This window comes from Gavia stellata, chromosome 2 (genome assembly GCF_030936135.1).
Source record: "Gavia stellata isolate bGavSte3 chromosome 2, bGavSte3.hap2, whole genome shotgun sequence".
Classification (NCBI taxonomy): Eukaryota; Metazoa; Chordata; class Aves; order Gaviiformes; family Gaviidae; genus Gavia; species Gavia stellata.
In genome coordinates, this window is record NC_082595.1 from 85,340,583 (window position 1) to 85,357,870 (window position 17,288).

Genomic DNA, 17,288 nt, shown 5'->3' on the forward strand with positions numbered 1-17,288 from the left:
TGTTATTAAGGTACCAGAGGTTTTATGCAATGCAAATGAAACAGTTTATTTGAGAATGATTCTAAATCAATCTAACTCAACATTTGAATCTCAAAATATGTCAAGGTCAAGTGATTTAAAGTTGATTGAAAGTAATTTAACAATGAATATGCTGATGATATTAATTACTTTGCATTTTGAGATGCTTACATTTTTTAAGTTCTTATAAATTTATTTTTGTTCATTTTGTATTGCTATCTAATTACCATCCTGTTCTCCATCCAGCTGATGCTCATCCATGTCGATTAGAAATAATGAAAGCTAACAAGATACAGTTTGTGACTGTATCTGTATTGTTAGTTCTTCTTTTTCAAGCATAATACATTAGATTTTGTGTCTATGTGAGCATAAAAGGAGGTCTGATAAGAAACCAATTTAAATGTTTTGTATCTGTTGGGGTTTGGTCAAAATTGTGACACGGGAAATACGGAGAGGGACTAAAGAAGCTGCCTTTGCATTAGCCTTTTAGGAAACAAGTTTCCTCTATCCTATGAAAAATCAAGTAAATCTGGTAAATTTGAACTAAACCAACATTTTGTTTATTTGAAAATGTTGCTATAATTACCCTTCATGCCATGTTTGTATGATCATAGGAATATAGGTGTGTTCTTACCTCACGTTAGCTCACATTTGTTAAGTAACGCCATAATGGTGCTAATGAAGACCACGTATGTATGATTTCAACCATATTATTACTGGTGAATACACATCTTCTAAGCATTTCCTTTGATCTGCCAACATATGGATACTGCTAGCCAGCTGGTTTTCACTAGGATTTTCCTAATTATCATGTTTATACTTCTAACTTTGGCTATACTGCAGAGCACCCGTGCTCTTAGCAGTCCCCCCGCTGAGCCAGTAGAGGCATTGGGATTGTGGGGCACGCTACGGAGCATAGATGTACTGGGGTTTAGATAATTCTCTTTCTGGAGCTGATGCATCTTGGCTCTAGCTCTAGATACTGTTTCTTTTCTTGGAGGGGATTTCCAAACTTCTCTTGTGTAATTTGTGCTTGGAAGCATAAAATCCTTCTTCCAGTTCCTACTGAACTGATCCAGAAATGGTAGGCCACTTTCTCCTGGGAAATTCTTGCACATAGTGTTTGGCTCACTGTTTGCTCTACCTATTTGTTTGGAGAAAAAACATATGCAAGCTGTTGTTTGATGCTGCTTACCGCTAAGAGGCATACGACTGAAGTGAGAGTCTTCAGGATTTCTTCGCTTTGTGGATGTCTTTATGAAGGGTTTCATATATGGCTAATGGTAACTTCCTGAAGCTTACTGTATCAAGAGAAGGTGATGGTGGTGGGAACTGCTCGTCCTACTTTCTGGACGTACCATATATATATGAGTAAGTATTTTCCACTCTGCTTTTTAAAGAGCCTAACATGTTTCATATGCTGTATTACAAAAGGTACATTACAACTTATCTCGTTCTTTTACAGATTTTAAAGAATAAGGAAGCATCAATGCGAGAGGCATATTCAGATCTAATGGCACAGCAAAATAGTACAGTTGATGAGAACAGAAAACTCATGGGAAAGGTAAAAATGCTTGAGGAGATGTTGGAGGATATGAAGAAACAAAAATTCCAAGTGGAACAGGAGCTCCCTAAAGTGAGGGAAGCCGCAGAAAAAGAGCGGAAGAAGCAGCAAAAGGACATGGAAGAAATCTGTCTTCAGAAGACCAAGGCTGAGCAAGAGGCAAAGCAATGTCGTATAGATTTAGAGAGCATTGAGAAAGAGAAGGCAGATGCAGAGCAGGAGTTGGAGTGTGTAAGGCAGCTCATTTTTCAGGCAGAGACTCAAAGAAGTATACTGGAAGAAAACCTCCGTGCTTTTCGAAATCAAATAGAAGAAAGCACCTTTACCAGAAGAAACCTTGAAGAGCATCTAAGAAGAAAAGATACAAATCTGCATGATTTAGAGCAACAAAAAAAAACCTTAGTGCAGGAGCTGAAGAAAAAAACAGAAGGAGAGGAGAAACTTATGAAACTGATAAAGCAAATGGAACAAGATCTTGAAATTAAAGGGAATCTATCAGAAATAAAGCTGCAAGAAAAAGAGAAAACTGAAGCCAGAAGGAAAATTGTTGAAGGCAGGTGCTCTGTAACTAAGGAAACTTCCCTGCCAACTTTCACGGCTGGGCAAGGCAGCCAGTGTAGGACTGATTCTGAAATTACAAGTTTCCAGAAGAAACAAGAAGCCAAAAAAGTAGAAGAGCTTAAACAGAAGATAGATGAGCTAACCCTTGCTAACAAAAAAGCTGATAAAACTATTAAAGACCTGAAATATGAACTGAATGAAATTGAGCTTCAGAAATCGTCAACAGAGGAAAAGTCTCGTTTGTTAAAAGAAAAACTAGATAAAGTCAATGGTGAACTTAAATGCCTAAAAATTAAGTTGGAGGAAAAAGACCAAGTAGAGCAGGGATATTTGCAACAGTTGAAAGAACTGGACAAGCAGCTACATAGAACCACAGGTAAAGCTGAAGAGATGATGCAAGAAGCTATAGATCTTAAGAAAATTAAAATGAACTATCAGGAGGAGCTGAAATCTGTTCAGCAAGAAAAGACACAGCTAAAAAGAGAAGTAGAGGAATTAACTAGATCACAGACAAAAGCTGAAATCACTATCAAACATTTAAATTCACAAATCAGTTCTCTTCAAAAAGAGAAGCTGGCAGCTGAACACAGAACACAGTCATGCAAAGGAGAAGCAAATAATCTTCAAGACCAATATAAGAAAATTCAAGAACAGTTGCTTCAAAAAACAGAAGTAGAGAAAGAAAACCAGCAGGAAATTCAGAGGCTAAGGAATGAATTAGCCAAAAACAATCAGGTGTCAGAAACATTGAAACGAAAGATAGAGGACCTTAATAAATGGAATACTGAAACAAAACTACTGATGAAACAAATTCAGTCTGAATCAGAGAAGATGACTTTGGAAAAACAAAGTATTCAGAGGAAAAATGATGCATTAAAAGCCCTAGCAGATGGTTTCAAAGAGCAACTGCGTACAACAAATGAACAACTGCACAAGCAAACAATAATTGAGCAAGAATTCATGTGTAAAATCAAAAGCCTAGAAGTTGATCTAGCAAAAACAAAAGACTTAGCTAGCGAATATAAACAAAAATGTGATAAACAATGTGCTTCCACCCTAACCATTGACAGGGAGGTTAAAAATCTAAATGCCCAAATGAATGCCCTAACTATGGAAAAGAGAGTGAATGAGCAGAAGATACAACTACAACAAGCTCATATACAAGACCTAAGTTGTAAATTAAAAAAATTACAGGATGAACTCCATCAGAAGACTCTGGATGAACAAATGGCACGCAAGAAGATGATTCTGTTTCAGGAAGAATCCATTAAGTTTAAACACTCTGCAGAGGAATTTAGGAAAAAAGCTGAAAAATTACTGGAATCACATAGCATCACAGAAAAGGACATTTCTGGCATAAAACTAGAATGTGTTGCTCTTCAGCAGGAAAAGCACATGGCTGAGGAAAACATCATGTTGTACAAGATACAAATGGAAGATCTGCAAGAAAGGCTTAAAAAATGTCATGAACAACTACAGCAAGGGAAACAGGCTGAAATGGACTATCACCAGAAGTGCAGGAAACTTGAGGAAGAATTGGAAGTGCAGAAGCACATGGTTGAGAGCTTGAAACAGAAAATGGACCTGCAGGTCAAGGAGGGTGAACACAGGTTTCTTTTGTTTCAGAATGAAGTTCAGCAAAATAATAAACTCCAAGGTTCTGGATTTAAATTGAACTGTGAGAGAAGAGGGAATGATTTCAATTACCTGAGTGATGCTGCAACTAGAGAATTTGAACAGCTTCCTCCACATGCAAAACCTAGCTCACCTTTGTTAAGGCAGAAACAGGAGAGATCAGGTTTTAAATCTGATCAAATAGAAGAAAATACATTGTACGTGAGTGCTGATGATACAATACCAAGAGAGGTGCAGTTCCAGATGTCAAGAATAAACCAATCACTGGAAGAAGATGCAAGCCCACAATCTTTTACAGAGTTTGTTTCTCAAACAAGTACGCAGTTCCAGATAACTTTTGATAAAGCAAGCCAAATCTCTGGAATATCTGAAAGGGACAAATTGAGAAACAGGAACCTACACAGTTCCAGACAAACTATTAGACATGGAGAAGACATGAAACATGAATTAGGAGTGGTAAAACTGCATCCCTTGGAGGTACACACTACGTTTTGTGAGGGTTTGCCTTCCTAGTGCTGCTTATTACTATTCTATTTTTTTGGTTTGTTTGTTTTTACTTATGCTTTATCACTATTCTGTATTCTTTCTAGTGTTTCTTATGTTCTTACCTTGGTGAAGGGAACCCCTTCATTCTTACATGACACAAAAAGCTTTTCATTAGAGCTTTGTAGCAGGTTCGTTAATATCTAAGAAACACATTATTTTAAAAGGTTTTTTTTTGAAATAGGAATTCAGATACACCATTGTATCATTATTGGTCAAAATAAAGCTTTGATTAACCGCAATAAGTTCATACAGTAACAAACAACAGTTATTGTTGCTTAGTCTGGTCATATTGCTGTTACTGAATAAACATTTGAAATGGCAAATGGACTTTAAAACTCTAGCTATCTATACTTCTCTGCTCTCCAATGCTAGTAGCAGTTCTCCTTTCTGACTTATATTCAAGTTCTCCCTTTTGTTTCTCTGGTGGTGGATTTAAGAGTGAATTATGTACAGCATAGTTATGCAGATGTGTTTCTCACTGTGTCAAAAAATTCCTGTTTACAGATAGTGAAGAACAAGCAGTATGACATGCATGTTGAAGTCACAACATTAAACCAAGAAAATGACAACACTTTTGGTAATGAAGAGAGAATGTTTGAGGGATACAAAACATCCGAAGGGCTTAGGAGAGAAGACTTTGCAAAGATGAGCTCTTTCTTAGGGGAAGAGATTTTGAAAACTGTTGATGATGCTACTCAGTTGGAACATTTTACAGAGGAATATGATGATATTAAATTTCAAGGTCTCCGACACGATGTAACTGCCAGACAGTTGACTGAAGTTAAACTTTTAGACAGGCTGACGGTTGAGCAGCTCCGTTCAGGGCAGAAAACTGTTGATGAGGTTCAGAAAAGTCTTGAAAAATTTTTAACTAAACCTACAGCTATAGCTGGGCTGTACCTTGAATCTAGCAAAGAGATACTCTCTTTTGCTTTAGCAGTGAAGAGAAGAATCATAGGAAAAGCGTTGGCTTTAGCATTTTTAGAGGCCCAAGCAGCTACTGGTTTCATCATTGATCCCACAACAGGTCAGAAATTCCCTGTTGATGATTCAGTTGTTAGAGGGCTTGCAGATAACGAATTCAAGAGTAGACTGCTTGAGGCAGAGAAAGCTGTTTTGGGCTATTCCTGTTCTGGGAAAGTGATCTCTGTGTATCAGGCTATGGAAGCTCGGCTCTTAGAAAGACGAAAAGGTAAAAATATCCTTGAGGCTCAAATTGCAAGTGGGGGGGTCATTGATCCTGTAAGAAGTGTTCGTGTACCTCCAGAAACTGCCGTGCAGCTTGGTTTGCTTAGTAACACAATTTTAAAATTTTTGCACGAACCTTCTAGTAATGCAAAATGTTTTCACAATCCAAATAACAGGAAAGCTATGTACTACTGTGATTTGCTGAAAATGTGTGTGTTCAGTGTAAGCAGTAAATGCTTTCTGCTTCCAATTGGTGAAAGGAAGATAAGCAGCCCATCAGCAGAGAAAAGTCATAAAATTTCTGTAGTAGACATCAAAACAGGAGCTGAAATGACTTCATATGAGGCTTATAAAAAAAATTGTGTTGATCAAGCTACATATCTTGAGCTTTCCAAACAGGAATTTGATTGGAAGGAGTCCACATGTTTTGACTCTGACGGGAATTCTTTTCTTTTGCTTACAGATCTTAAAACTGGTGTACAGTTTAATATCGAGGAGATCTTAAATCAGGGTAGAATTGGCAGAGCATTAGTCAATAAATATAAGGAGGGTTTAATCACAGCTAATGAGTTTGGTGATATTTTAGCTAGCAGTTCACAGCCAAATAAGGATTTAAACAGTCCTATTGCAGGGTTCTGGCTTTCTGAAACCAATGAAAGAATTCCAGTTTTAAAAGCCTCATGGAAAAACTTGGTAGATAGAGTTACTGCTCTCCGGTGTCTTGAAGCTCAGGTTAGTACAGGAGGCATAATTGATCCATTTACTGGGAAAAAATACAGTGTTTCAGAAGCTTTGCAAAGGGAGTTAATTGATGATGGTTGTGCCAAGCAAATCCAGCAGTGTGAACTGATCTTTACTGGGATCATTCACCCTGTAAGGAATACAGTTATGTCAGCTGTTGAAGCTATGCACGTCAATGCCGTAGACAAAGAAATGGGTATGCGCTGCTTGGAGTATCAGTACTTGACTGGTGGGCTGATAGATCCAAAGTCTCATTCCAGATTAACAATGGAAGATGCAATTAAGAATGGTGTTATTGATGCTGTCACAGCTACAAAGATGAAAGATGAAAAATTGTATGTTAAAGTTTTAACATGCCCCAAAACAAAGAAGAAACTAACCTACAAAGAAGCTTTAGAGACAGCTGTTTTTGACTGCCACACTGGGCTGCGATTGTTAGAAGCAGCTCAGCCCATGAAAACAGGAATTTCCAGTCTTTACTATAATTCCTAATGGAACAAAGATCTTAGTACTCATTTTGGGGCCTGCTTTAAAACCCATTCCAGTTAAGGAAAAGATCTATGATGGCCTTTATGGAAAATCATAAATGGTGTTTTCTAATGTAATCATGAGTTGCTATAAAACTAATTAGTACAAACCAGTAATTAGTATAAACCACTAAAACTAGAATTAGATTTTACTTGTTACAAAGTTGAAATTTATAGATAAACTTAGGCAGATTTGTAATTTCAAAATGCAGACTGTGTTTAGTCTGTACCTGAAGGCCTTGTCTGACATTATCTACATGTAGGTAGTGTAAATCAGAAGTTACCCTGAGGTTGGAGAAGTTAACATTAGTGCAAAATGGGTAGATTTAGTTGAGACAAGAATCAGATTCTTATATTAAAAATCTAAAGGGATTGCCTGTTTTGTGAATGAAGACAGTGCAGTATTTCATGTGGCCTGATAATTTAATATTACAAATCAGTTTGCAGATATATTTTATTTTACAAAAGTGGCAATGAGGTATACAAGGGTTAAATCTGCAGTCCAGTAAACACATATGCATAAGTAATTTTTCTAACGCTGGTATTTCATTAATTTTAATGGGCTACTCATAGCCTAATTTTTTCTGTCACTTCAGGTAACTTTTTTTTTTTAGAATTGTTTTCGTGCTCTAATAGGCAAATGCATTACAATTACATACCAAATAAAAAAAAAAATTCCATTGAAATAAAATGTCTTCATTTTTACTTGTGATACGTGGCAGGGCTTAAGCATGTTTTCTAAGTATTGATAAATTTCAAACTACTAACAGGTTGTACTGCTATAAAAAGAAATACATTTTCCTGTGCAGAAAAAGATGAAATGTGTTTTACTTTTATTGTTCTTGTTTCTGTAGACATAAAAGCAATGTATTCTTCCTAATTGTAATTCAGTAATTAATGTGCATAGATTGCAAAATACTGATATCCTATGCTGGCTGTACATATCTACACCTGAGGGTAATGCAAAGGCAGCAATTCAAAGATTCTTTATATGCGCATGTTGTTTAGATTTTTTCTGCTGATTAATGGCTGGGAAGCTATGCTTTTTCTTACTACCTATCATTTTGTAATGAATGTACATGTGTACGAATAAGCACCGTAATCATTACAAATCATTTGAGGAATTATTTTATTAATGTCTATAATTGTGAGGCATTTTTGTTCCTACATCAAGGTGTCATAGTAATGCATGTGGTGATAAATAAAAAGAAATCACTTTATGTGATAATACTGCCATTGTGGTAGAATTGTGTTTCTAGAGATCTTAATGTTAGATATTCCAACAATTTACATTTACATGTTTTTTACAATTCGCGGTGCTCATCAGAAGTCAATGGAAGAAGAAAAGAAGGAACATGTTGAGAAAGCTGGGGATTTACTGAAATGGGTGTCAGACCTCAGCAAGACACTCAGCAAAGACGAAGGAGAAAAGGCTGAAAAGACAGATTTGCCTAAGCAGCAGGTACACAGATGTCTTTTGGTAAAAGCTTTTAGCTTTCTGTGTTGGTTAAAATGAGATGATCTTCCATAAATACTTTTTTTTCTCCAAATCACCATCCACGTTTTATTAAAGATGTTTCACATTTGGTTGTGAGTGGAGGGTGGGTAAATGAACACCAATGTTTAGGGACACAAACATGTTACTCAGGAAGAAGTGCAAGCTGCTTTTTACAGGCCTGGTGTGTGACGTATTCTGACACTGCAAATTGTCAATTTAGAGAAACTAGATTCTGCAGACCATAACTCAGCCTTTGTAGAGGGACGGTGCATCCTGGCAGGACAGCACTTTGTAGGTCTGCCCCCTTGTCCTGCAATAGTTCAGTGATTAAGTCTGGCAACTTCTACCTTGGCACCAGGAAGGAGAGAGTTGGAAGGAGGGGCCTGAGGGCCAGGTTTCTTTTTATTTGCTTTTAAAAAGTTATTTTGAGGGGTCCCCTCGTGGGATAGTCAAACTGCTGTCTTAGGGAATACAGCAGGTGTTGACTGAGCCCTCTTTATTATCACACTAGTCTACAGGCTGCTGGAGTGGCCCATCTTGCTGCCTTTGTGCTTAACATGTGCCTTGTCCTTGTGTACAGTTGTAACTCTGACCATAAATTTCCATCTGTGAAGTTTCCTATCATTTCTAACAGCTCCCCTTCTAGGCTTGTCCCACAAAATAGCTCAGTGACACCTAAAAAGATTTCAGTAGGTGAAGGTCTACCTGCATGCTGAGCAGCAGAGAGATGGAGCAGTCTCTTTGCCACATCCCTCAGTACACGGCTGGATGCGTGGTCATGCAAACATGATTTTGGCCCACCTGACAGCCTGTTCCTGCTTTTTTATTTTGGTCACTCATGCTGGTGCTGGTTAGAACCACTGGAGCAGCATGTGCTTAAATCAAGCTTGCTCTCGGGCAGGTCAGCATTTCTGCAGTCCCAATGGCAACCGGTCCCAATGCACTGCTTGTTCATAGAGGACCAGTGCTAGTTCTGTTACTGACTTTGTCCCTATATCTATAGGAAGAAGTAAGCTTGTATTGATTTGTAAATCACCAGTAGTTAGGATCAGGATTTGCAAGAACATTCAACACTGGTCTTCTTCTGCCCTTGTTAGTGACAACAGTGCAAACCTTTGTCAGCGTTGGGCCAGTGCTCAACTCCTTAGAGCATCTCAGCTTACCATGGCAACTATGGCTGGCATCTTCCCTGTCCAGCCTGAGCCCTCAGGGAGTAACCTGTGAGTTAGCTGCCTTGGATTCCTCCGGCCTGTGGGAGATGGGTGTTTGCCAAGGGTGTTTCCTTCCCTGGTGAAACGGCCTAGCGGGGCAGCATCGCCTTCCAGAGGTGCCTGATTTTGTGTCTCCACTGACTAGCACAGGTGCCTTGACAAGTTTTGTAAAAACACGTAGACTAGTGATTTGGTGGCTAGTGTTAGCTGAAATATGTTTCACGGAGAGCTTTGGGGTTGCTGTGGGGTGTAGCCATGGAGCACATGGAGAAGCTGATGCTAGTAGTGACAGGGCGCACACAGCAGCCGCAGCGACACCAATTCCACGAGCAAAGTGGAGCTCATGACCCCTCCTGCTACCTCAGCCTGCTCACATCGCCTTCTTGTGTAGTGCATGCAGTGCTTGCTCTCTGGGTTTCTGTCCAAGCAGCACAAGCGGTGGCATTGTGGCTTGGTGGTGGTGATTGCAAAGGGAGACCCCGTTCAAGGCTGTGTTCAGGCCCTTTGATGCGATGCTCACAGGGACAGAATTGGTTGTATCCAGACCCAGGTGAATGCAGGGCCCAAGCACCTTGCTAGAGTTCTCTTAGCACTGACATTGAACATATCTTGGGCTTGCTAATGAAGTCGTAGACTGCCCTTTGATAGTTTGCCTTTATTTATCCAAAATGTGTGCTCTTCTCTGAAGAGACTGCAGGCAGTTTCTCAGAAAAGTTAAAAGATTAAATTCTCGCAAGTTCTGCCAGAACAGTGCTTTAGTGGAGTTAACACAGAAATGATAGCAGGGAGAATATTAGTAAATAATTTATTTTTTTCAAAATGTCTGATACTGCATTTGTCTCCATCATTGAATTTCATGAAGATTTATGGCCTTCTGGTGTGTTTTTTTTAAAAGTTATTATCTCTCACATTGGTGAGCAGCTTCTTGAACATGACCATTTTACACATATCCTTATAAAGCTGCTTCAAACTGTGCCAACTGTAGTGGTTTTAAATGATAGGTTAATTTTCAAACAGTGTTTTAAAATAAATTTTATTTGTCTCACCCAATAGTTTTCTAATACAAACAGCTTATTTAACCAAAAGGTGTAGCACGATGACTTATCCATGTACAAATGATACAATTCCGTAGTAAATAATATCGCTTTAAGAATAGCCAGTATTTAAAGAAGAAAAAAAAATCAAGTTCTTGTACTATTGAGTTTAGTCCCAGATAGAAATACTACATTGTTTGTTTGTTTTTCTTTTTATATGTGTGCATAGTTCAGTCTTGAACACAGGTTGTTTATTTTTCAGATTTCCCTGGATGAAGTATCAACCAAGAAAGAACAAATAGCTGAAGCTCTGCAGACTACTCAGTCATTTTTAGCTAAGCACAGTGACAAGTATGCCTTTTTTTATTCTTGAAATAATGTAATTTAATTGAATCAGTACATACTGTTTGCTTAAAAAGAAATCATGTCCTCATCTTACAATTCCGATTACGTTTCATGTACAAATATGTAATTTTTTTCTTCAATTTTATAATTTTGTCTTCCCGTTTGGGGACGCTTGATGCAGTTTTGTTTATTTCAAGAATTTGGCTAGGTTTATATACCTCTGGTCAGCTTAAAAAACATTAGATAGTAGTTTTCATTTGAAGTCAAAATAATTCACAAATTAGTAGTAAATTAGTACTTGAACTGTATGTCACAAGTTTGTTTCATCTGTGTCTGAAATCAGACTGTTTAAGATACTAAATTGCTGAGGTATCTCATGACTCCTTGCTAGCTGTGTTACCTGTCAAGACAGGTAACACAGCTAGCAAGGAGTCATGAGATACCTCAGCAATTTAGTATTTGGTAATCAGGAGACAAAGGCACATGCAAATAGTAAATGCTTTAGTGATAATGCAACATAAATTCTAGATTAATGTAGCTTCTTGTCCTGAATGACTACAAGCAGATTGTAGCTTTCTTCAACATCCTTGTAATTAGGCTATATTTTTTTCAGACTACTTTTACAAATACCTGCATGCCACCCCCCCCCTTTTTTTTTTTTTTTTTAAGGTAAGCAGATCACTCCCTGCAGGTTACAAATTACTCAGAGATGTCCTCCTTCCATTTTTCTTCTTTTCTTAATAGAATGACGGATGAAGAGAGAAGTGAAATGGAAAAGCAAGTCAGATCCCTCCAGGAGAGCTACAGCCTGTTATCCAATGAAGCTTTGAAGCTGCTGCAGGAAGCACAGTATCTGAGTGATGAAAAGATGGAAGAAAAGGTAACAAGATTGAAACTTACATTTCCATCTCTCTTGAGATTTACTGCATGGTTTTGGAAACACATATGATCAGTAAAAGAAGAAGCTGCAATTAACAGTGTGTAAAGAGACCTGAGATTTAATTGACTGGAGGTTTTGTGTATTTGCTATGGAATACTGTGTGTGACCTTACCTGTGCTATGAACATTCTGCTCATCAGATTTTTTTGTGAAGAGTCTTAATAATGTGTGCCTTGCATGAAGACAGATAAACAAATCATTCATCTCTTAACTCTTCTCTTAAAAGCCATTCTTTGACTGCTAGATAAGTCTGTGTTTCTGCTGCAAAAACGACACCATAAAATAACATGTTAATCTCTCCCCTATATCACTCAGATATGTCCTGGAAGAGATCTACTTTCAGTTTTTCTTAAAATTTACCTGGATATCAAAATGGCAGCACATAACGTGATTAGCTCTGAGACACTACAAATACATTTGTTAATGGATCTTAAATATGGAATTCTCAAAAATTATGTTGCAAATGAGTGTTCTCATATACACATAGAGGCAGTGTCTGTGTAATTAGTTCAAATAATGTTGCCAAACTGACTTCATGCTTTCCATCCAAACTAAATGCAATATTTGGTGCTATAGTATCTGATTCCATATTATTGACTGTATATACAGAAGTGCTGTATGCTGTAAACATGAATAGCATGGTTGTTTTGAATCACATACTGTTTCCGAATATTCTAACCTTTCACAGACATTTAGAGCATGAAAATTTGCCTTTCAAGTATATGTTCTATTTGCTCACTCTGCAATCATTTCTTCTATTGTCTTTCACTAACCCTATTTATGTACGCAAAGCATAGGTTTTCAATTCACAGATGCATGCTGATTTTAAATCTTTTATCACATCGTGTGCTGTTGAATGACTGACATAGATCACTTGCGCATTTGAGCTGCTAACATTCACAGCATTCCTCCAGGCCTGGTAAGTACATGTTTTTATGTTTATCATGCATTCAAAATCAAAAGAAAATTTTAAATATACAGTCTGAAAATAGTGATAGCTTTTCTTTTATATTCCTTTTTAGGTGAATAAAGTCATTGCTGGTGTCATTGACCAAACGACTGGAGAAGTTCTTTCAATCTTTCAGTCTATTTTGAAAGGTTTTATTGACTATGACACTGGAATTAGATTGCTCGAGAATCAGCTGATTCTTTCTGGAATCATTTCTCCAGAATTAGGAGTATCTTACGATTTGGAAGAAGTTAAAGCTCATGCTTCAATTGATGAGCAAACTCTGTTGCAATTGCAGGAATTAAGTAATGCAAAGAAGCTTATTTCAGAATCATCATTATCAAATCTTCCAGTTGTATCAGCTTTAGAACAAGGTCTAATTTCAGAACCTTTGGCTATTAAAATTCTTGAGAATCAGCTTTCAAGTGGGCACTTGATTTTGCCATCTACTGGAGAAAACCTGACTTTGCAGAATGCTTTCCAGAGAAACCTGATTTCTGCAACATTATATGCAAAGCTTCTGGAAAGACAAGACACATGTAAAGATCTCATAGACCCCAACTGTGCTGAGAAGATTTCCCTTGAACAGATGGTTCATAGAAGCATAATACATGAAGAAACAGGGTTAAGACTCCTACCTGTGAAACCACAAGAAAAAGGTAGAATCACATTAAAATGTGGAAGGAAGATAACTATTTTCAGGGCAGCCCATGAAGGACTCATCGATCGGGAAACAATGTTCAGGCTGCTGGGTGCTCAGTTAATGTCTGGAGGTATAATTGACCCTGACTCAGGGAAGCGAATGACTGTGGAAGAGGCCATGAGACAAGGGATGATAGATCAGGACACTGCTTGTGGGATCCTTACACATCAAGTTCAGACTGGTGGAATCCTTTGTCCAAATTCAGGACAACGCTTGACTGTTGATGAAGCTGTACAATGCAACTTAATATCATCTACCAGTGCACTGCTGGTATTAGAAGCACAGAGAGGCTTTGTTGGACTAATTTGGCCTCGCACTGGTGAAATATTCCCCATATCAACTTCTTTGCACCAAGAGATGATAACAAATGAGCTGGCATTCAAAATACTAAGCGATAGACAGAAAATAGCTGCGCTTTACATTCCAGAAACTTGTGAAGTAGTCAGTCTAGATAAGGCTGCACAATCAGGGATAATAGATACCAATACTGTATCTGTTTTGACCAACGTGATGTTACCAGATAAAATGCCCAATGTAGAAGAACTGGAGTCCCCCTGTAAGAATGCTGCAAAATGGTTATCGACGTATGAATTCCTGCCATCTGTATTTCATGACTGTGAGGAGGAACATGAAGATTCTGGCAGAGAAGACCCTGTCTGTCATAATTTAGATCAAGCTAAGAAATTATTCATATCTTACCTGATGATAAATAGTTATATGGATGCAAACACTGGAGGAAGACTTTTATTATATGATGGACAACTACAAGAAGCCATCAATATGTTGCTGGAATATGGTGCTGCGAACAATGCTGATGTGTCAGAAATGGAGTTTAATAACAAATGCATAAGCCCAAGAGGAATTAACCTGAAGTCAGCTGGTGGTGTCTACTTTAATAATGTCACAGGCAGTGTTCAGGGTGATCTTTCAGGTGCTGAGAATACTTCCAATAACAGGAAATTAAATCAGTTTGAAGATTTTGGGAATTCTGTATCTTCACAGGGAGAAGATCTCCATGTGTGTAGACCAGATGTTTGCAATGCTATTGGTGCTGAGCAATCAGAATATATCCAGGAGAGGTTGTTAACTAACCCTACAGAACTTAGAAATGTAGTAAGTAGCACTCAAAATTCCATGAACAGAAATGCACTTGGAGGTCTTCTGGAGGTTTCTGAGTGGACAGAACTGCGTAAGCATCAGAAGGCAAATTCAGGAAACATCGAAGGGTATCTTTCAAATGACTCAAATCCAAATCTTATTTCAGAAATGGAGAAAGAAGAGATTTATATGGCAGTCAGTCTGGGTAATGAAAACAGGAATGATAAAACCTTTCAAAATCCCTTGAGTGTGAATGATTTGTCAGATAATGAAACCTGGAGAGAGCTGGAAATGTGTACAGCATACAGGCCTCACATATTGCAAGCTGACGATAGCAGAATGGTACTGGATAGTGGCAAGGAAGATGATTTTCAGAGAAGTCTTGGTTCATCCATCAGTGCAGATACTGAATATAGACTTCCAGAAGAATTGGTTAGTCAATGTGGTGACACACTACAGTTTGAAGGTAATGGATATAGTGAGAAACCTCTACTGGACTACACTGATGTACATAACAGGCCATCCCTAGAGGACTATCTTTATATACATGGCAGGCCATCCTTGGAGGATTGTACTGATTTAAGGAGTAAGCTGTGTCTAGAAGACAGTGGAGACATGTGCTGCAGGACTTCATTGGGTGGCGATACTCTTAGACATGATGGACCACCTGTCAGGGACAGTAACAGCACAGCACAAAAGCTAACAGTAGAAGAAAGCAATCTTACATTTGACAAGTTACTGCCGTGTGACAGTAGTTCTGACTCATCAGTAGAAGGGAGTGATGGCATTGCACAGTTTGAAAGTAACTACTTGCAGCATGAATGTAGTGAGGTAGCCTCTGAAGATGACAGCTCTCAGTTCGATGATGATGATGCCTATGAAACACCTCAGGCTGATGATGATGACAGTGATGTCTATGATAGTCCACAAATTGATGATGGTGATGATGATTCCTATGACACTCCTCAAGGTGATGATGGTTTTGATACCTTGCAGTTGGGGGATGATGATACACCAGAGCCAGAATTGTCTGGAACATCAGTTCCATTAGGTTTTCTAGAGGAGAGAGGTGGCCTAATAACCCTAAGGGAAGAAACCAGCTCTTTTCAAGAACTTGCAAATAGTGTTGGAGAGAGCGTCCATGTAAATCTGACAGGTCTACCTGAGAGTGTAAATGTACCTTCAGCAAGTGCCAAAACAACGGAAAGAATCCCTGAGGAGGAAAGGGAAAGAACAGGGAGCTTTGGAGAGAAGGAGCAAAAACTACCAGATACTCTGGAGAGTGAAGGAAGACAGGAGGGAGGCCTTAGTTCTTTATGGAAGATGCATGAAGCAGAAGTACGAGACAGAAATGAGGAAGATGAAATGAAAGCAGAAAGTGACTCCTGTGAGGATGAATGTGAAGGAACACAGGAGGAGGAAGATTATGAGGAGAATTATGATAGTTATGATGACTCTGACACTGATTCTGATAGTGATGAAGAAATGGATATTTTTTACTCACACCATCAATGTATGAACAAAGGTGACCGGCTGTTAATTTCCTTAGGAGACATAGAAAATAGCGATGAAAATAATCAAAATATTCATGACTGTTGCTATTCTTTAGGCCATAAGAGAAGCTATAATTTGCAATTCCAGTCTAACCATGAAAATGGAAAACTATCCTCAGGAAAATGTGAATCAGCATCAGATGTTTCTGAGGAAGGATGTGTTAGTCTTACATGTACAGGTGAAGAAGACAGACAGCAGGAAACAGGAGATGAATATGGGACTTGTGTCAAAAGTAAACACATGTCACAAGATACTGCTGAGCTTATTCAGTCTGAAAATACCTTTGACACTAAATGGACATCCTGTAAGAGTGAAGAAAATAATAAAACACAGCTTAAGGTTCAAAGTTCTCAGCTTCTTGATGATATTGTGACATCTGACGTTGGTGTAACAGCCTTCCCAATTACAAAGCAAGCTGCTGCTGCTGCTGAAAGTACTCAGACAAATTTGCTTCTCTCAGAATGCTTTATTCATAGTATGAATAAAAACAATAGTACCATGCCAATGTTGCATTCCAATCATGGGCAAAGACAGAGAGAAGCAGTATTTGCAGAGGAAAAAGTATTAAATGATATGGCTGGTATGGAACAACTAAAGGAAAGTTCATCCCAAATGGACAATAAATTCCTTGTGGATATGCCTTATGTGAGCGATGGTGATAGTTCACTTAGTGACCAAGTACATCCAGTCACCAGTAGGAAGGATGGTGAAACAGGAGGAGGTTTTGAAATTCTTACAGAAAATAAAAATAGAGTAAATACTATGGAGGAATGTGATAACATGGGGCTAAGTAAAAGTCCCATTCAGATGGAAAGCCTTGGGGAAATATTTGATGCATCAGTAATTAAAGCTGATAGAGAAACTCCTGTTTCAAGTAAAGAGCAAGTCAATGTTGATCAAGCTCTGCTTGACATTGGAGGTGGTGCGAAATCAGGTGAATTTAAGAGAGATTTTAACGTTTCCACTTCTTTAAAACAATATACAACAGACATAAAAGAAGGCAGCCATTCAGAATTGGATAAAACAGAATCCTGTTGCTTTGAGGACAGGGAAAGAGGGAAAAAGGGTATACATAATGAAAAGGTTTTTCTGCTAAATACGGAAGAAAGGCATTCAAGTGAAATTAACACTTATTCTTTCCCCCCAACTGACACAGTGAAACCAAAGGAAATTAGCA

The 17,288-nt window shown here is 38.2% G+C and overlaps 1 protein-coding gene across 6 annotated transcripts in view; it reads left to right on the plus strand.

Moving 5' to 3' along the window:
- Window positions 1-17,288, plus strand: part of DST (dystonin) — a 319,817-nt gene that overhangs the window by 189,646 nt on the left and 112,883 nt on the right. For 5 of the 6 annotated variants that reach the window (XM_059835839.1, XM_059835841.1, XM_059835842.1 and 2 more), the window contains 3 exons: window positions 8,108-8,242; window positions 10,786-10,874; window positions 11,613-11,748. In XM_059835839.1, the coding sequence (XP_059691822.1) occupies window positions 8,108-8,242; window positions 10,786-10,874; window positions 11,613-11,748 (360 nt within the window). Of the gene's footprint in view, window positions 1-1,483; window positions 4,256-4,828; window positions 6,746-8,107; window positions 8,243-10,785; window positions 10,875-11,612; window positions 11,749-17,288 lie in introns of those variants that run through there. The other variant, XM_009808108.2, reaches the window with a different exon arrangement.